The following is a 20,164-nucleotide window of genomic DNA, read 5'->3' on the forward strand; positions in this document are numbered from 1 at the left end:
GACAGGAGCTGTCTGGTTGGCTCAGCTCATTAGACTGTGGTGTTGTAACACCAAGGTCAAGGGTTCAAATCCCCATACTGGCCAACCACCAAAAAAGAATAAAAAGAAAAACAAACAAACAAAAAAATATGACGTCATCCGCCACCCCCATTTTCCCTTCTGCAGGCTGTGTCTTTTCGCTTCTCATCAGCCAGTATAATTGTCTCTATGTCCTCCATGCTCTGAAGTGCATATACTTAACAGGAAGTCCCCTCCAAGTCATTACCTTGGAGCCTATATGCTGTCCAGAACTCTCTTTTTTCAAATCTGAAATTTTTATCCATTAAGCAATAACTTCCCATTCCCTGGCAACTGTCATTCTACTTTCTGTCTCCATGAACTTTACTGTTCTTGATAACTGCATATAAATGGAGTCGTATAGTATTTGTCCTTTTGTGACTGGCCAATTTCACTTAACATAATGTCTTCAGGGTTCATCCATGTTGTAGCAGTGTCAGAATTTCCTTCCTTTGTAAGGCTGAATAATATTCCATTATTGCCACATTTTGTTGATTACTTTTTTGTTTGTTTGTTTTGGCTGGCCAGTTTGGGACTCCAAACCCATGACCTTGGTGTTTCAAGGCTGAGCTCTAACCAGTTGAGCTAACTGTCAGCCCTGTTGTTTACTTTTATTAACGTATAATACACATAACACACAGCTTGATAAATTTTCACAAAATGAACACTGCACCTGTATTCAGGAATAGAATGTTATCAGCATCACAGCAGACTTCTCATTTCCTCTTGTAGTCACTGCCCAACACCCCACCCCCAATGGGTTATAACTTTCTTGACTTAGAACAGCATAGCTTAGTTTTGCCCATTTTTTATTTTCCATAAATGGAATCATGCAATGCATATGTTTTCATTTAACACTATGTACGTAGTTGTAGTTAATTTCATTGCAGGGTAGTATTCCATAGTGTGAATGCATCACAATTTATTTCTTTATTCTACTATTGAGAAATTTGGGTAGCTTCTAGTTTGGGATTATTATTTCAGCCTCAGCAAATTTTAAAGCAGTAGTTGGGAAAGATGGTGGGAAGAGGCTGGCTGGTTAGCTCAGTTGGTTAGAGCATACCACCATCTTTCTCAACTATTTCTGTTTGTGATAAATCTTTTCTGCAGGCAGTGAGTGAACATTTAAAGAAAATGAAAAGAAATCAGAGAAAACAATTTAATCAGGGGCAGTGAATCAGTGTGTAAAAAGCCTCAACCCTAATCACTGTAGCACTACATTTTATGGCAGTGGTCCCCAGAACCAACAAGAATTACCTGTGTAACTTTAAAAATACACTGGTGCCATATTTGCAGAATTTCCAGGAATTTACCTGGGCATCTAAATGTCAGTATAGCAGTAAGGCAATATCTACAGATCTTTGAGAAAAAAAGATTGTAATTAAAGATTTCTGTGTCCTACTGACTTGTTGTATATGTAAGGTTAAAGATAATGTAAGGATTTTAAAAATATAAGTTACTTTTTCTTCTTGATAAATTTCTTCAAAAATACACTCCCACGCACAGATTAATAATTCAACAATAACAACTCAAATCAAATGAAACCATTTAAGGTTACCTATATATATATATATAAGGTACTTTTGGTGCCACCATCCCTGACAACTTTAAGCCAAACAAAAATATATTGGAAGGAAACTGAAAGAAATCACAGATTCAAAGGAGACTGGAAACAGCCAAGACAAAAAATAAGGACAACTCTGGGACAGTCAGTAGCCTTGAGTTTTACATACCTTCACTCTGGAGCACATCTTCTTTTTTTTTTTTTGTCTTTTTCGTGACCGGCACTCAGCCAGTGAGTGCACCGGCCATTTCTATATAGGATCTGAACCCACGGTGGGAGCGTCGCTACGCTCCCAGCGCCGCACTCTCTCGAGTGCGCCACGGGCTCAGCCCCTGGAGCACATCTTCTAACGAAACTCAGGTCTTACCACTCCTAGGATAGAGCAGTTCCCTCTTAAATCAGCCAGGCCTAGTACGGATCGAATAGAACAGCTTTGGAGAACCTCCCTCCTGTGTATCATGGGATTGTTCTCAGAACAAAAGCAATTTTGGGCTATGCCACCACCACAGAATTAAAAATTAAAAGCTGAGTGTCTTCTAAATCATTTGATTACACATTGTCTTGCATTAGTATTTATTTAGTATGAGATAAGAGCAAATAAGAGCATAAGACAGAAGAAAAAAATGACTGAATAGTTGCATATTGTAAAATAACTAGACACAAGACCTTGAATAGCATGTAAATACATTAAACTTCATTATGAGGGAGGGAAAGACTCAGGTTTAAATATCTAGTCTAAGGATATTAAAAAATGGCTATAATTTATTGAGTGCTTAATTTGTGCTAGGAAGGATATTAAAGTTAGATATTTTTCCTATCAAGGGAGTAAGGAGAGGCTTGTGGAAATTTAAATAGCATACATGAAACCACATAGTAAACTATAGAACAGAAATCAAACCCAGAACCATCTGTATCTAAAGCTTATGCCTTTTCATAATACAGCTTTATGTTGTACAAGAAATCCTTTTCTACAAAATACAAGGCAAAAATTAAAAAATTAACAGAGATAATGTAAACATTAAATAGAAGAATCCAGAAGCAGCAGTACTAGTACCAAAGTTAACTTTAAGACAAAGTCACTAAGAGGGCCGGCCTGTGGCTCACTCGGGAGAGTGCGGTGCTGATAAGACAAAGTCACTAAAAAGGACAAAGATAAATTTAGTTTGATAAACGATGCATTCCATACTAGAGTTGCAAAAGTAATAAACATGATGTAATAAATTACAGAATCAAAATTCTTAAAGCAAAAAGTAAAACTGTTAGTACAGAGACAGAAACATTGTTATGAGATACCATTAATCCATGACAGGTCATTAGTCCAAAAACAAGGAATTTCTACCTAATAAAGTTTTGTAATACCAGTACCTCCTTAGGTATTTACAGAATATGTCAAAGACATTGGCCGTAATTTCAGGCTGGCTGGTTAGCTCAGTTGGTTAGATCTCAGCCTTATAATACCCAGGGCCTGGATTTGGATCCCTAGTACCTGCCAGCTGCCAAAAAAAAAAAAAAAGAAATTGGTCATAATTTCAGCTGATCAAGTTGCTACTCACCTACAACATAAATTCTAGAAGGCAAATTTTACTTAGGATACATTTTTTAACGTAACATAGTAGAACTAAAAAATAATAACTCAATCTTTTCCTCCCAAAGTGACTCTAAATAGTGGACATTTAGAAACAACTATTTTGTTTTAAAAAGAAAAAGTTTAAGTAAAGAAAGCAAGAACATTACAAATTAGACTTAAAAGGCATGGAGACAGCTGAGATCAAATGTAAATCTGCAAGCTTAATGTTTATATTATTAAATGAGAAAGAAAATAATCATTGAACTCAAATGATAGGAAAAAATACATCAAAAGAAACAAACAACCAAATAGGAGAAAAAGGAAATCCTTCTATTGAATTAGGGATAAAAACAAATATAAAAGGAGAAATGGCTTGGTCTGTATAACTTCAGACATAGATATTTCTTAGGTTTCTATAAAATATTTAGAATCTCTAAATAGAATGGACTAAATTATAGACAGCAAATGAATAAGATTGATTTAAATAAGGCAGAAAATTTGTATAGACCATTACCTACCTAAGGAAGTGTTCAAAAAGTTAATTCCATCCTATAGGTTTTTTAGATGTGTATTTAAAATTTTAAATATAAATTATTGCAGAATATAGATAAACATGGAGACTACCCAGGTCATCTTATGAAACTAGTGACAAACCTGTTTCCAGAAATAGCACAGAACAGGAACACATATATGAGTATACATCTCTTCAACTGTGATCAGAAAGTTCTTAGCACCGTTTAATAGAAATAAGATTAACTTTGAAAGAAAGTTTATTTTAATGTTCCCTTTAATGGTTTTGCTCCAGATTTGTGTGTGACTTGCTTCTTTTTTTTCCAATTCTCGGTTCTGTACTCTAGTGTCACCACACCTTCATGGAGAATTTCCCTGACCACCTTATCTCGGGAAGGAGAAGGCTTTTTTTTTTTTAAATACATAGAAGTAATAGAAGATGTGAGAAAAGAAAATATTGTGTGTGTGTGTATATATGTATATATATATATATATTTTTTTTTTAAGTTTATTTAAAACTTTAGAACACCATAAACCATAAAGAAAATGGAAAGGCATTTGACAAACTGAGGGGCAAATTGCAGCATATGGTAAACAAAGGCATTATAACATTACTATTAAAGCAGTCTTTAAAAATCAAGAAAAAGATGAAGACTAATAGAAAAAAGAGTAGATGACATGAACAGGCAATTTTCAATAGAATAGTAATAGGTAATATTTGAAGGCTTACTATGTAGCTGGATACTTTGTCACTTGAATGATCTCATTTACTGCTGTTACTTTCATTTTACAGATTAGGATGTTGAGGCTCAAAAAGTTTAGATAACTTTCCCATGTTCAGAATAGTGTATGTATTTGTTTGCACATTGAAAGAAAGAGTAGAAAAAAAGATGTTTTTCTTTAATTCTGGGTAATGCAATTGAGATAATTTTCTTCTCCATTATACTTTTCTATATATTTTTCCAGATCTGCCTCAATGAGCAGTGTGTCACCTGTACAATCAAAAAAATGTACTAATTGTTTTTAATATTCATGTTCTTTGAATAATTGATTTCTAGGAAATATGCCTAAACAAGCAATCCTAAGTATAGCAAGGCATCTTTTTACTCAGAAGAATATTACAGACTTGTTTTTTAAGCAAAACATCAGAAATGTTAAATGCTTTAATTGAATTTATAATCTGAATAATGTCTATGACAGGGTTAAATGGAAAGTAAATAAAAAATGTAGATATCACATATGTTAAATATTAAACCCAAAAAACAAAAACAAAGCTTAGGGTTTGGATCCCTGTACTGGCCAGTTGCCCAAAAAATAAAATAAACCTGCAAAACTGTGAAGTGAGAAAATAAGAGAAAAGTGAGATGGTAGACCTACTGTTTTTTTCCCAACCTTTCTTCTTTCTTGTATTATCCCAAGTTTTTCATAGTGATCTTCTAAGTAAAAATACTTTTAAAATGCAAAGAAAATAACTAAGGACAAGGAGAAGCCAGGATGTAGATAGAACAGAAAAAAAGAGAATTATTAACAGCACCTGAAGAGAGGAAAAGCATTGTGACATAACCAATAAGTAATTAATATATAGTTTTAATCATGACATCATCAAAATTATTAACATTTTTATTTCATACATTCCAAAGTATTATACATCTGGCCAGGTTAGACATTATTTATACTATATTATATCATGCTTAATTTACTAAACCAAGGGCACTTCATAAAGTTCGTGGAAAATGGAATTGAAAGATAATACGAATCCTTCCGTGAATTTTTTGACTACTCCTCCTACTAAGCTCTCAGTTATTACAGTCCATTTATTGGGCTTTTAATTTTTTTTGGACTAAAGCTATTCTTAATATTTTTATAAGTAGTGACCAAGATTATTTAAGTGCTGTGGTTTTCAGGGAAAAGGTGTATTGTTTTGTTATGGAAATAGAGCAATATGATGAACTTCCATGGACCTGTCACCCAGCTTTGATTACCAAAACATAGCTGGTCTTGTTTCATTTATCCCCACCACCTCACAAATTGCCTGTCTCCTCCTCTTCCTGGGTGGATTATTTTAAAGCAAGTCAAAGCAGAGGTTCTGGTATATTTTTCCATTTAATTTTTTTCCCAGTCAGAAATGCTAATGGGTTTTTTGCCAGTGAAGTTCTCAGAAACATGTAGAGCACAAAATGTGAAGAGAACTAAATACTGCCAGGAAAGTTTATCTACCTGTTTAACTGCTTAAATCTTCCGGTGGTGAGAAAGTTGCTTCTGCCTTCTAAAGCAATTCGTTTTGGGGCAGTTGAGTTCTTAGATGCTTACCTGAAACAGCCCTCCAGATAAACTTTCAATCCTTTTGTACTATTTTTAGTAGCTTTGTTTGCTTGGTCATTCTCCTGGATACCTTGAAATAATCTATGTCATTCTTAATTATGTCATACAGAAATGAATGCATTGTAATTTGAGCTTTCTTCCTGTTATATGAACTAATTTTTCTAAGTATTTTGCTGTTTACATCACGGTAAAGCTCCATCAGTTTTTTTTCAGATAATTGAAGTTTTCAGAAAATGTATAAAAGCTTTAAAATCATTTATAAACAGTTAAATATAATTTTTGAAATTTACTTTGTCAAAATTCTATTAAATGAATTAGGAAAGACTTTTAGAGATACCATGGAGTTACATTTCATATATAAAAAATTGGGGAATGATAAGGCATATGAAGCTGCTGCTGTCTATCTTATATGTAAAATAAGAACATTGTATGTAAAATGTGCTGCATTTAATGGGAAATATTGAATATCCCATGTTTCTGCTTATAAATAACAAGACTAATGTTCTATTAAAGGTTTTGAATATACTAATTTCATGAATTTATTATTATTTTTTATATTCTAAGATGTTGTGGAGCAGTTGGGAGGGAGAGAGAGGAAGGGGGAAGGTGACAGGGTGGAAGAAGGAGGGGGGGCATTATCAAGGCCCATGGTACCCCCTTATTCCATCAGTCGAGCCCAGGGGGCTTCCAGCAGCAGCTTGATTGTCACTGGGCTAGATGCGGACGTCAGGGGTGTGACTGAGGCCCTTGGCCCCCTGCCACCCCACCTCAGGAGCCCAGGGCACTTCCAGCTGTGGCTCGGTGGTGGTTGTTGGGCTGGATGCAAACATGGGGGTGGAGGGTGTGACTGAGGCCCTTGGCCCCCCTACTGCCCTGTCTTGGAAGTCCAGGGCATTTCCAGTGGTGGCTCAGTGGTTGTCACTGGGCTGGATGCAGATGTCAGGGGTGCATGGCTGAAGCCCTCAGCCCCCCACCACCCTGGCTTGGGAGCCCAGAGCGTTTGTAGCAACAGCTTGGTGGACATCACTGGGCTGGATGCAGACGTCAGGAGGGCATGACTGAAGCCTGAGGCCCCCCACTGCCTAAGCTCGGGAGTCTGGGGTGCTTCTGGTGGTGGTTCTGTGGTCGTTGCTTGCCTGGGTGCAGATGTCGGAGGGACGTGTCTGAGGCCCTTGGCCCCCCACCACCCCAGCTTATGAGCCCAGGGCACTTGCAGCAGCAGCTTGGTGGTCATTGCTGAGCTGGGTGCAGATTTCAGGAGGCGTGGCTGAGGTCCTCGGCCCCCCATTGCCCCAGCTCAGGAGCCCAAGGCACTTCCAGCAGCAGCTTGGTGGTCGTCGCTGGGCTGGGTGCAGACATCAGGAGGGTGTGGCAGAGACCCTCAGCACTCCCCACCCCAGCTTGGGTGCCCGGGATGCTTCTGGCAGTTGCCTGGTGGTCATCACTGGGCTGGATTCAGTCATGGGGGTATGTGGCTGAGGCCCATGTCCCTCCCCTGACCCCAGCTTGGGAGCCCAGGGGACTTCTGGTCCATCTAGGTTTTATGGGGGTTCTTTGGTCATGTTAGACCGTTACTGGGTAATGTCAGAACTTTGTGTCTGATCTGTGGGTTTTTTTGTTTTTTTCTTTCAGTTCTGTTTTGGATTATTTACTGTTCCTACCACTTAAACTCTGCACTGCAACTAGTCTGTTGTCCTTTGCTTACTTCCAAAATGGGGGAACTTTCTAAGGGAGTCAGGACTGAGCCCTGTGGTTGGGCTAAATTGCTCCTTTGCTGCTGATTCTCTGGGGAAGGCTTTTTGTGCAGCTTAGGTTTTAATTTTTGACCTTGTAAGCACTTCCGGGTCTTATGTGCTCTGATATACCTGGGTTGTGTGGAAACTCTGGTCTGGGCCTGAGTCTTTTCAGCAAACCGCACCCCCTCCAGTTCTGTATTCCTGACTAGTCTTTGCTGAGTGGTCCTGTGCTGATTGAAGGGCAGATCAGCTGTCCATGCTGTACCCCAGCATTCCCCTGGTAGGCCTGTCTCCCCCACTGCCCACACTCCAAACACTTCCCATGGGATGGTCCGTGTGCTGATCCCTTGCGATGACTCACCGGCCACTGAGTGTCTCCTTTTTTCAGTTATCTGTGACCCCTTGCTCCTATGTGGGTCCACAGGAACCCTCTTAGTGGTCTTGCTGGCCTGGGGAAGCCCTCTTCTCCCCTTCTGCCTCCAGGCAACTTCATACCAATGGCACAGCTGCAGTGTTTGCCACCTCTTGCTCTGTGTGCTTTGCAGGGCCAACTTTGAAGTGGCTAGGGGTTAAAACAGTCAGAGTGGTCCTTTCTTTCTCTCATCCTGACTTCTCCTGCCTTCATGAACTATGTAGGTCTCTCCTGCTCTTCCCCTGAGCTCTAGAAGCCCTAGCTTGGCCATCGTTGCTTTTCAATAGTTGTAAATTGATTGATTGTGGGAGAGGGTGACACTGGGTACCATGTATTCTGTCATCTTGACCAGAAGTCCTAATTTCTTATTTTAAGAAATAAAATTTCAGCATTTAGTGACCTGAATTTTTGTGTATTGTCTTTTGTTCAAGGGCAACATCACTGATGTTCTGGTTTGAATGTAATTTTGTAACTCATTCACATACAAAATAAGTTATTTATTTTTTTATTTTTATTTTTTTAAAAGATGACCAGTAAGGGAATCTTAACCCTTGATTTGGTGTTGTCAGCACCACGCTCTCCCAAGTGAGCAAACTGGCCATCCCTATATAGGGATCCAAACCCATGGCCTTGGTGTTATCAGCACCACACTCTCCCAAGTGAGCCACGTGCCAGCCCTCAAAATAAGTTATTCTTTATGTACTTAGAAAGTTTTAAGGTGAAAATAGAATTACTGTCAGCTAGAAACCAGCCTTTTTTCTTGAGACTTTTTTCCCTAGAGTTCCCAGTAAGTCGTAGAAAATAAGGAACACAAGAGCCTTGTTATCACATAGTTACACATACAGAATTTGTATTTAAAGTTTTTGTGCATGTGTATTTGTTCATTCTAAGTGTAGATTCCCAGAATATGGGAAAGTTTTATTTTTGAAATACTGTTCTTGACCTTTAAAGTATAGAATATCTCTTTTATATCTAATGTACTCTGTACTCTTAAATAATTTTTTCCACAGTTTTATATGTAAACTACTGTATATGTTTAAGTGTTTGAGTGTTCATATGTCCATTTTTATGAGTGTTGATTATCTTTGTATGTGACTAGAGTCTTAAAGGTCCAGATAGTAAATATTTTACGCTTTGTAAGCCAACAGGCAAAATCAAGGATATTATGTAGGTATTTATATAATCATTTAAAATTGGACAAACCTTTCTTGGCCCCCCTAGACTATAGTTATTGTATTTAAATTTAGTGTATAGTAAATCATGCAGTCAGGAAATAGTCTCATACCTAAATAATGTAATACATTTTTAGATAAAGAAATTGAAGGAAAGTTAAGTTTTTTGAGAGATAAGTATTTTACTGAGAGTTTTTGAAAGAATTCTGTGTTGAAAATAATAGCTGCGTCTATTGGAAGCAGTAATTGTATTTCTTTCTTTTTCTTACTTTTCAAAGAATGAGAATGTTTAATAAGTTGCAGCTTTGCCATGTTTGATCCATAGCGTACTGTCACACTGACAGTTATACTTACAAATGTTTTTATTAGAAACCCCTTATTACTCAGCAGTTTCATTTGGGAAGCAATAATTTTCTAACAGTACAATCGAATTTAATGCATTTAGCCACCCGCCCCCAAATTTGTCAATGTGTATTTAGATTGAATGCCAGACAGGATGTTAACATTGACTGACAGAGTAATCAAATTGACAGAGTACTTTTATATAGAAAACTCTTTTCTGATGCAGAAATAAACATTTTTTTAATTGAAATATGATTGTACGTATCTGTGGGACAGCATTGAACATCATTACCTGATGGAATATGTGATGCTCAAAGTAGAGCAAGTCAATCAGTCAATCAAGGGAAATTAAAATTTAACAATCTTGGGGTCTAAACTATGTTTTTTTATTTTGTTTGCATTTAGTTCTTTATGGCTTTAAAAGTACTTGATCTGCACAGTGAATTTTTGGATTTGACCCCAAAAGCACAGGCAACAAAAGCAAAAGTAGACAGGTGGAATTACATAAAACCAAAAATCTTCTGCACAGCAAAGTAAACAAATGACACTGTACAGAGACAACCTATAGATTGGGAAAAAATATTTGCACACTATACATCTAGTAAGGGGTTAATATTCAAAATGTATTAGGAATTCAAACAACTCAATAGTAAGAAAATGAAACCCAGTTAAAAAATGGACAAAGAACCTGAACAGACATTTCTCAAAGGAAGACATACAAATGGCCAGTAAATATACATGTATGAAAAAATGCTCAATATTACTAATCATTAGGGAAAAATGTAAATTAAAACCCCAGTGAGATATCATCTTGCAACTGTCAAAATGGCTTTTATCAAAAAGAGGAAAGACAATTTTGGTGAGGTTGTGAGGAAAAGGGAACCCTTGTACACTGTTGTTGGGAATGTAAGGCCATTATTGAAAACAGTATGAAGGTTCCTCAAAAACCTAAAAATGGAATTACCAAGGGCTAGCTGGTTAGTTCAGTTGATTAAAGCGCAATGTTACAACACCAAGGCCAAGGGTTTGGATCCCCAAACCAGCCAGCCACCAAAAAAAAAAAAAAAAGAATTACCATATGATCTAGCAATCACACTTCTGGGCATTTACCCAAAAGATTTGAAATTAGTTTCTTGAAGAGATGTCTGCACCACTGTGTTCACTGTAGCACTAGTCACGATAGCCATGTTATAAAATCATTCTAAGTGTTTATCAACAGATGAATAAAGAAAATGTGGTATATAGACACAATGTAATACTATTCGGCCGTAAAAAGGAAATTCTGTTATTTGCGACATAATGGATAGAACTGGGGAACATTATGCTAAGTGGAATAAGTCAGGCACAGAAAGCCAAATACCACATGTTCACACTTACATGTATAATCTAAAACAATTGAACTTGTAGTAGCAGAGAGTAGAATGGTGATTACAGTGGGGAGAGTGGGAAGATGATAGTCAAGTCAAAGTGTGTAAAATCTCAGGAGGAATATATATTTTTCTTCTTTTTGAGTTCTATTAAGCAGCATGGTGAATATAGTTAATAATAGAGTATTGTACATTTCATAATTTCTGAGAGTAAATTTCAAATGTTCTCATCACAAAAATGTTAAGTATTTAAGGTGATGGATATGTTAACTAGCTTGAATTATTTTACATTGTTCTCATAAATTATGACATCTCTTTGTGACCCATAAACTTATACAATTATAAATTGTCAATTTACAAGTGAAAAATAATAAAATAGCGTGAATTATCCAGAAGAAAAGTCGTTTTCGTATGTTACCCAGTGTTGCTAATTCTTTTAACTAAAACATGGGTTTGGTATGATATCAGTAATTTAATCAAATGTCTTTGGTTTCTTTACAGAGCTTCTTCAACAGTATCGTACCGCTGTGCACAAGCTGGGCAGTGTGAATGAGGACCTTAACGGTCAAATAGAGTACCTTCACACTCCTGATATGAAGAAGAAAAAACAAGAACTTGATGAACACGAGAAAAATTTGAAACTAATAGAGCAAAAACTAGGTAAGTGTGTACTTTTTGTTAACTTCTACTTTCTCTGTATGGAGATAATTATTTATGATGAGAGCCCAACTATAAGAAGAAAGAATGCAAATGATCCAGATCTTAAATTGACAGAAATGCTTATTAAGTTCCAAGTCATCTGACAAATTATTGTAACCTTGTTCTCTCACCAGGAGTAATAAGAGGCATTCTTAGTATTATTTACAACTCTTTTTCTATAAATTAAGATGTATTTACATTTGCTTTTTTTCATGTAATAATTTCAGTTTTTTTTAAGTTAATTTTCTGTATTTTCCGTCTGTACAGGTATGACTCCCACACGTAAGTGTAATGACTCATTGCGTCATTCAACAAAGGTTGAGGTAACAGATTGTCCAGTTCCTCCTAAAAGAATGAGAAGAGAAGCTACAAGACAAAACAGGTGAGTTCGTTATGATTTGAGAATTATCATTAGTTTATCTTGGGTCATAATGTTTTTAAAACAATACAAGTTTATTTCTGATTCCCCCCTTGAGCCAGAATTAGTATTTAAAAAAACAAACAAAGAAAACTAACTGATGAAAATAAAAACAAGATGTAATCGTTGTGTTTCTCTTGGGAGATTCAATTTTCTAAATGATTTTTGCTAATTGTTTGGAAATGTTAATAGTTTATTTTTATGTTATGTTAAAAGTCAGTGTTAAGAGTGAAGTTGCTTTTCTATTTGGCTTAACTTTCAAATATACTGTATTTTGCTTCATAGGATCAGCAACTTAATAAGTATAGAATATGCAAAACCATTTATATATTACTTACTTAAAAATACTTATTTTTGGTTTGGAGAATCAGGTACTATATAGATAGCTCACCAAAAAACCAACAGAGCCATTTGCAGCCTAACTCAGTGGGCTTTTTAGATGAACACTGTCCTTTTTAGATGAGAAGTTAGTAAGGCCATCCCACAGAAAGATACCATGGTACTAGGGTTTCTCGTACATTATTCCAGAAGGTTTAAGTATAGACTTTACCTGAATAAATTTCTCATATCAATGTGAGAAGAGTTGCTTAGAAACTCTAGTGTTTGAAATTGGTATTCCATGCCCTACCCTTGTGCATAGTAGTCAGCATTTATTCAGTAAAATTTTGGGTGAATGGCTGGCCAGTATGGGGATCTGAACCCTTGACTTTGGTGTTATCCAGCACCATACTCTAACCAACTGAGCTAACCAGCCAGATGATTTATTCAGTATGCATTTGAACGCTCACTTTGCGCTGTATGTTGTGGGGTAAATAAAAGTGACATGGTTCTTGCCCCCATTGGAGTTCTATCATCCTTTGCAGAAAAGGGACAATTTAAAAAGTAAACAAACTTTTTCCTACTTATAAGGAAAGGAAAAATGATAAGATGGTAGAAAATAATGGAGAAACAATATCAGTTATCAGGAAAGATGCAGTGAAGCAGAAAACCGGAGGATGGGAAGGAGCCAGCTATACAGGGATTTGTTTCAATTGGAGGGAAAATAGGCATGAAACCTCTGAGAAAATAACGAGTGTGGTGTGTTGGAGGAACTGAAAAGATGCTGGTGGCTAAAGCGTGACGGGCAAGAGGGAGAGGGCCAAAATGTGGTTGGACATACAGGCAGAGGCCAGATGATGAAACCCTGCCTCCTAATGATGTTGCAAAAATTGTGAAATAAAATTCTTTATATTTTAAGTTTATTGTTATCTCGAGTGCTTGCAGGGGAAAAAGCATCTTGGAATGAGCTGCTTTTAAATAATTAGGGAGGAGAGCTGCTGAAATAAGATCGTAAGAATACAGTTTTCATCAGTATGAGAGAGGTTTTACACATAGGTGTGTGTGTAAATGATGTGTGTTTGTTTATGGGCATGCAGTGTGTACAAACTATTAAGCTGATCATTGAAAGTGTGATGGGATGATTTAGCATCAGAAAGAATATTTGCAGTGGATTTAAACACATACAATTTTTTAAAATCATGAGTTCAAGGTGGTGCAAAAAAACCCTTATTGGTCATCATCCGCACTTGCTAGGGCACCAACTTATTACTGTGAAAATGTACGTATTCATATAGAAGAGACATGTGTTCTATCTTTCTTGTATGAACTGCCTTTCAGGTTACCAAGTAGTGGAGAAAGCTCTTTTTTATAGACATTCTTCTTCATAGAAAGTTCTTATATAAGAATAAAATACAAGAGGCATTACAAAATTAAAACATCATGATTTTGCCACTCCTAATAAAGTAATGGATCCAGACAATAATAATTAATGGATACCCAAATGATTAGGTAAAAAGTGGACAAGGATGAGATTGACACAGCTGAACTCACTGACCAATCTTAGGAACACTTAAATTAGTAGGTCATTTGCTACTATATGTGCCTCAGTAGGAAGTAACTTGAATCTAATGAGTCTTCTAGGCAGCCTTTCTCAACGGGTGTTCTGTGGAAGAATTAAGCACTGCAGAAAATTATTTGACTATTTTCAAAGTTTTCCCTTGGATGGTACCTAGCTAGTACTATTCTGGATGCATAAGAAGGAGGTTAATTCATTGTATACATTAGATGCCTTAAGACATTAGAGCTTAATTCTCTGACAAATTTGAGAAGGGCTTGATGTAACTACCATTTTGCAGGAATTATGGGGAATTTAGGAGCAAGTTAAAGGATACTACCAGGAAACAATCAGCATTTTACAGAACAAATGATTAATTTGCTAATAAATCAATGACATAAAAGAAGAGGAGGGAAAAGGATGAACTATCATAGAATAAAAGTGATTAAAAAGACATAATCAAATGTAATGTATAGACCTCATTTGGATTTGAATAAACCAACTTTAAAATGACAACCTTCAGATAATTGGAGAAATTTGAATATCACCTGGCTATTAGATATATTACAGAATTGTTAATTTTGTATATAGTCACATAGTATTTACATTAAAATAAAGGTATAGTTAGAAATTCAACTGAGGTGTTTATCAGGTAAATAATATGCTGTCTGGGATGTACTCTAAAATACTCCAGGAAAAAAAAGTGGCAGAGGATATTAAAACATGATTGGCAAAACTAAATCTCAAAATAGAAGTTCGCTATATTATTCCCTCTGCTTTTATGTAGGTTTGCCATAATTTTAAAAGAAGTATTTTATGAGCGGTGGGGAGCATCTTTCCAGTTTTCTAAGAAACCGGAACCAATTTCTCAGTGAGGACATTCCTCAGGAGGGGTTCTAGGCAGAGATGTAAAGTACATATTTTTGAGAATGCACCATAGTTTTAGCACAGATTTTGCCCTAGACCTTGCAGTTCCTACAGCACTACTACAGACGTTAATTAGATCTTGTTAATTAAGATTTGGTAGCAATTCAGATGTAGTGTGGGTTAAAGTTTAGTTTTTAGTTTATTGTCTTCAGTAATAATAGTACTATCGTTTTCGTCAAAGTTGTATATGTATATAAATCAAATGATATAGATTTATGATGTTGTACTATGTCATGTGAGCCACATATATAATTTTAAGTTCTCTACGAGCCATATTAAAAAGGTAAAAAGAAACATTAATTTTAATAGTAGATTTCACTTAACCCAGTATTCAAAATATTATTTCATCATGTAAACAATGATTAATGAGGTATTCTACATTCCTTTTTTTTTATACAAATTCTTCAAAATTTGGAAGACAGCAAATCTCAATTAGGACTAGCTACAGTGCAAGTGCTCTGGAGCCACACGTGGCTAGTGGCTACCATATTGGACAACACAGGTATAGAAAGAGCTTATGATGATAAAATCTTGTGTCATATGCATCTTCACCTCTACCCTATTCTCCAGAGGCGACGTTTGTTTTAACTGTTAATCTTTAGTTATTCTATTGTTGCCTCCATTTTACAGTATACTTATGGCTGTCTTGTTTTATCAACTTCAGACAGTACAGCTCACCTGACCTCTTGGTGTGGAGGTCTGTCTTGTGCCTGGCCCACCTAATGACTTTTGAACCAGATTGTTCTAAATTATTTAAGAATTTAACATTATTATGATTGTGTAGTTATATTCTGTCCTGTAGCCACAACTAAAAACCTCTATGCTTTTTTCTAAAGTAGAAAGTCATAAACAACATATTGTTATTATGGCTGTGTAAATATTATTTAGTACTAGGCAAAGTTGTTTGCTAGGATTACATTCCTTCTCTATATGGTTTTAAGTTGATGACCCTTACTTAGGCCACCAGTCAGTGCTCCAAATATCAGGCTCAAGTAGATATTTCATATTCTATCATTCTTAAAATTATGTTAAATTTTATTCCAGTTGTTATTTAATAGACTATTTGTTGTATGTTGTTAGTTTTTCTGGCATTTCTAATTGCCTTTCTTTTTTCTTTCACTATGTCTCTTTATCACGTCCTCTTTCTTCTGCATCAGTGACTAGTACCTATGTAGCTTCCTGCAAGTCTGCCCATTCTGGGCTTCTCTCTTGGGTTGAATCTACCATTTCTTGGATTTTGCATCTTTCTCTCTTATAACTTCCTTAGAAAAAGTGTGTAGAGAGAAACTTGGAGCCCTTGCAGAAAATCTCCTCACTCTGCCTTCACATTTGGGTTTATCTGGGTATATATAACCTCATAAATTGAGGAGAATCTGTAATGAGGAGGGATTAAGAAATAGTCTGCAAATAATGGGAAACAGTTTGCCTGATGGAACCCCAGAGAGACTTGGACTCAGAGTCAGTAAACAGAACAAAGGAGCGAGAAGTCCAGCCCTGAACAGAGGGGATGAGAGACAAGAGGACGGGAGCAGGATAGAAAAGGAGAAAAGCCACAGCCTAGAATATGCCAGATTTTCACCCTGAACTTTGAAAACTTTGTTCCCTTTTCTTCAGGCATAAAAAGCTACCACCACAAAATTAGATAACAGTGGAAATTTATTAATTACATGTTGGTCTATTGACATTTGGTAAAGTTGGCAGCAGCCTGATAACTGGCTCCCTACCCACCCAATTAGGGCAAAGTCTGTGGGCCCTACTCTTCCCTTTCCCAATTATAATCCCCACTCAGAGAAGAAGCTTGATGGGAAAACAGTTACGTTTTTACAATTCCAGAAGAAATCCAGGCCAGCAACGTAATCCTCTTTCTTAAATGTAATTGTACAACCAAGAATCCTCACATATATGAGAGGAGTTAGCAACATGAGAGAGAAAATCCAAGATAAATAGCAAAACCAATCCTGGAAGATGATTCAGTAATAAAACTCTTTTTAAAAATTTTAATTACTAACTAGGAGAAAGGAATAGCCAGGACAAGAATGAGTAAACACAGATTAGCAATAGTGTTGCTGAAAGGAAAAGTTCAATAAAGGGACTAAAGTCAAGTTAACTCCCCAGAAAAATAGAAAGGAAAACGTGAAGAGATAGAAGAAGATTTGGAAAACTAATTCAGACTAGAAAGAAAAAAAATGAAGAAGAAAAACTATTATGTGGAAAATAATTTCCTGGGGATGAATGAAAAGCACCAATCCATGGAATACCCTTTACAAAGCCTGACAAAAGATGTACCAAGATCCTTTGTAGTGAAACTGTAGAATAGCAAAGGAAGGGGAAAGGATTTAAATGTGTTCCAAGAGCCAAAGAAAGAGAACCATATTGTGAGTACACCTTTTGGCATGTAGGAAACACACACAAGAAGTAAACAATCATTTGTTTAGGTTTGTGGTGACAGTGTTAGAAGTGTTAGGTTGAAATTTTGGTGTATTCTAGCCTGTGGCTTCTTTCCCTTTGTATCCTGCTTATCTTTGGGAAATTTTTTAAGGTCACTGTTTAATTAGTAATTTTCTCATCCTCAATCTTCCCCTATTCTCCATAAATCTTGAACTAACAATTTTCACCCTCTCTTAAAATGTCAGAGCATTTGAAATTAAATATTGTAACAGTATTGAAATATTGATATATTTCATCTATGCAATCAGGAACAAAATAGGAAAGGAAATAGGAACATAATATGTGTGTCTATATATATTTATGTTTTCATTTACATTTGTATATGTATATTAAATATTTATATATTTATTATTACCTCTTACTAGAAATCACATACCATGTTTTATCAACTCTAAGATGTCATAAAATTATTAAAAATGCCATTATTTTATGGAACCTTAGAGAAAAAACACTGCAAATTATGACATAGAGTACATCTGGACTTCACAGATGTTAAGTGTGAAAAAATGTGGATCTTAGAATCAAAATGTGCTTAGCAATATATGATACTATGCAGTGGACTCACTTGTTTTCTTGAATTGGGCTTCAGTTTTCTAATTCATTTTCTACTCATAAAGATTACATATTAGCTCTTTATCAAAAATGTATATCTTCCTTCTGTTAGGAGATGGCAGTTCAGGGAGCTGTCATTAGAAAATAATTAGATATGTCTGAATTTAAAAATATCCATACAGATATATTCCAAGGTATCTCACTGTGTTCACCTCTACATGAATGGGATTAAGGATATTTTAAAATATTTTTCCTATCTTTATTTTGTGACTTTTCTGTAATAAGTACTATAATTCCTCTTAATTCTTAAAATAGTAATTTCATTTAAGGAAATGGGAAAAATAAGCAAAAATCTGTTGAATTTGTATCTGAGATAATACCATTCCAAATAACTATGGTACAAATTACTTCTATATGTACTATATGCTATATATATACACATTATATATAAATATATACACATTAACTACTGCATTTTGAGGCTTTTTTTCTACATGTGAAAACATGATTATATATAAGAATTTAATTAAATCTGTTTAAGAATTCTCATAATTAATAGAGCATAGTTTCAATGGATATTTAAGTCTCCAGGGAACTCCAGGAGGGAGTTCAGGAAAGGAAATCTTTGGTACATAAAACTTACTGGTTTTTTTTTTCCCCCCACCTTGACCAGGATTATAACCAAAACAGATGTGTGAGAGGTTACAAAAAGAAGAGGCCATTGGTCTCACTTATGCCCTGCCTTCTGCATCTCTGTTTCAGAAGACCGAGAGTGACTTGCCAGACGAATATTTCTGGGGACAACACAAGTTTCTGGGCATGAATTTCCACATCTATCCAGATGGGACTGGAAGCAACCATTCAATTTTATGAATCTCACTGGACAGTATGGATTTACTGGAATTATTCCAGTCATCCTGATCTTTGGCTGTCATTATCTTACAAGTTGATCTGAAGAAAATATGCTAAAATGGCAGTAAAACTGGCACATAGCATTTATTAATCCTGAAAAAAAAGCATATGCACTATTTTTCAGTGTAATTATCATGAATATATTAGAACTACTTCTTGAAAACAACCTTTTTATTACTTTTGTGTGAATTTATTTAACAAAGATGTTTTGTCTTTTGTGTCTAAGGAAGGTTCTTGATGCTAGGTATTTAATTGTAAATATGTGAGGAAACTCAAGGAAGAATTCAGGATACAAAAAAAACAAACAGCACAGGTACTGAGAATTCGCATGTTGAGATATACATAGAAAAATATTAAATTGATGAGTCAACCTGTGATAGCAATAGCATTTCAAATTTCTGAAGGCTTATCCTGAGTATATGTAAAATATGTAGCAGCAATTTTTATAGCTATTGCTTGACTTTATTAATACTTGATTATATAGTCTCAGCTTTAATTCTACATTTACATTATTTTGTAATTTTTTATTACTATTTTTAAAGGGTTAAAGAAAACATACACTTTGACAGTTAAGAGTCTGAGTAGAAAGTTGCTGCAAAAACATTTGAATTGTGTATTAGTTCAAGCTAATGTATGTTAGTGAATATTTCTTTGTGTAAGTCCCAAAACTATATTGGTTTGTGAAGGTATTTTGTAAGGAAATACTTCTGGTACATTTTTGTGTCCCAGGAAATATGTGTGTTTTTTAATCCTTTCTGAATATACAGTGAGGTTAATAAACAGGATTGTTTCTTCCCTACTAAATAGATATATGTTTTTCTTTTTTAAAATTGAAAGCTTTGTAAAAGTTAGCTTGGTTAGAACTATTATGATGTTATCCTATCTTTATAATTGGAACTCACTTTTAACTGCATTGTTGAAGAAAGAAACAAAATGTCAGTCATAGAGTTAGCTACAGGAAAGGTTGGCTTCCATAGTACTACCAATATTTGGAGTCCTTAGACATCAGATTATATGAAAATGATAGGTAAGAAAGGTTGGGAAAATGACTTTTTAGGAACTTGCATTTGAAAGCATATTAAAAATGTGAAAGTAGTTTGCTTTTATAATTCATTGTAGCAGGAGGGAGCTGTTTCAAATCCAAACCATCGAGAGTATTTACAAATAAGAAAAGCTGTTTTAAAATTCCTTAATTTTCATTAGGAATGTGTTTAAAACAATAACAAACGTCAATTTTTATTGCTTAAAATGGCAGATTAACTATTATTTAGCACTGAGCCCATATC

At 35.4% G+C, this 20,164-nt stretch overlaps 1 protein-coding gene across 4 annotated transcripts in view; it reads left to right on the forward strand.

Moving 5' to 3' along the window:
• Nucleotides 1-19,732, forward strand: part of SMCHD1 (structural maintenance of chromosomes flexible hinge domain containing 1) — a 155,612-nt gene extending 135,880 nt beyond the window's left edge. For 3 of the 4 annotated variants that reach the window (XM_063077157.1, XM_063077159.1, XM_063077160.1), the window contains 3 exons: nt 11,551-11,709; nt 12,016-12,130; nt 18,729-19,732. In XM_063077157.1, coding sequence (XP_062933227.1) covers nt 11,551-11,709; nt 12,016-12,130; nt 18,729-18,789 — 335 coding nt within the window. In that variant the 3' untranslated portion in view covers nt 18,790-19,732. Of the gene's footprint in view, nt 1-11,550; nt 11,710-12,015; nt 12,131-18,639 lie in introns of all 4 variants that reach the window. The other variant, XM_063077158.1, reaches the window with a different exon arrangement.
• Nucleotides 19,733-20,164: the final 432 nt, after the last annotated feature.

Source organism: Cynocephalus volans, chromosome 13, assembly GCF_027409185.1.
Source record: "Cynocephalus volans isolate mCynVol1 chromosome 13, mCynVol1.pri, whole genome shotgun sequence".
Taxonomy (NCBI): domain Eukaryota; kingdom Metazoa; phylum Chordata; class Mammalia; order Dermoptera; family Cynocephalidae; genus Cynocephalus; species Cynocephalus volans.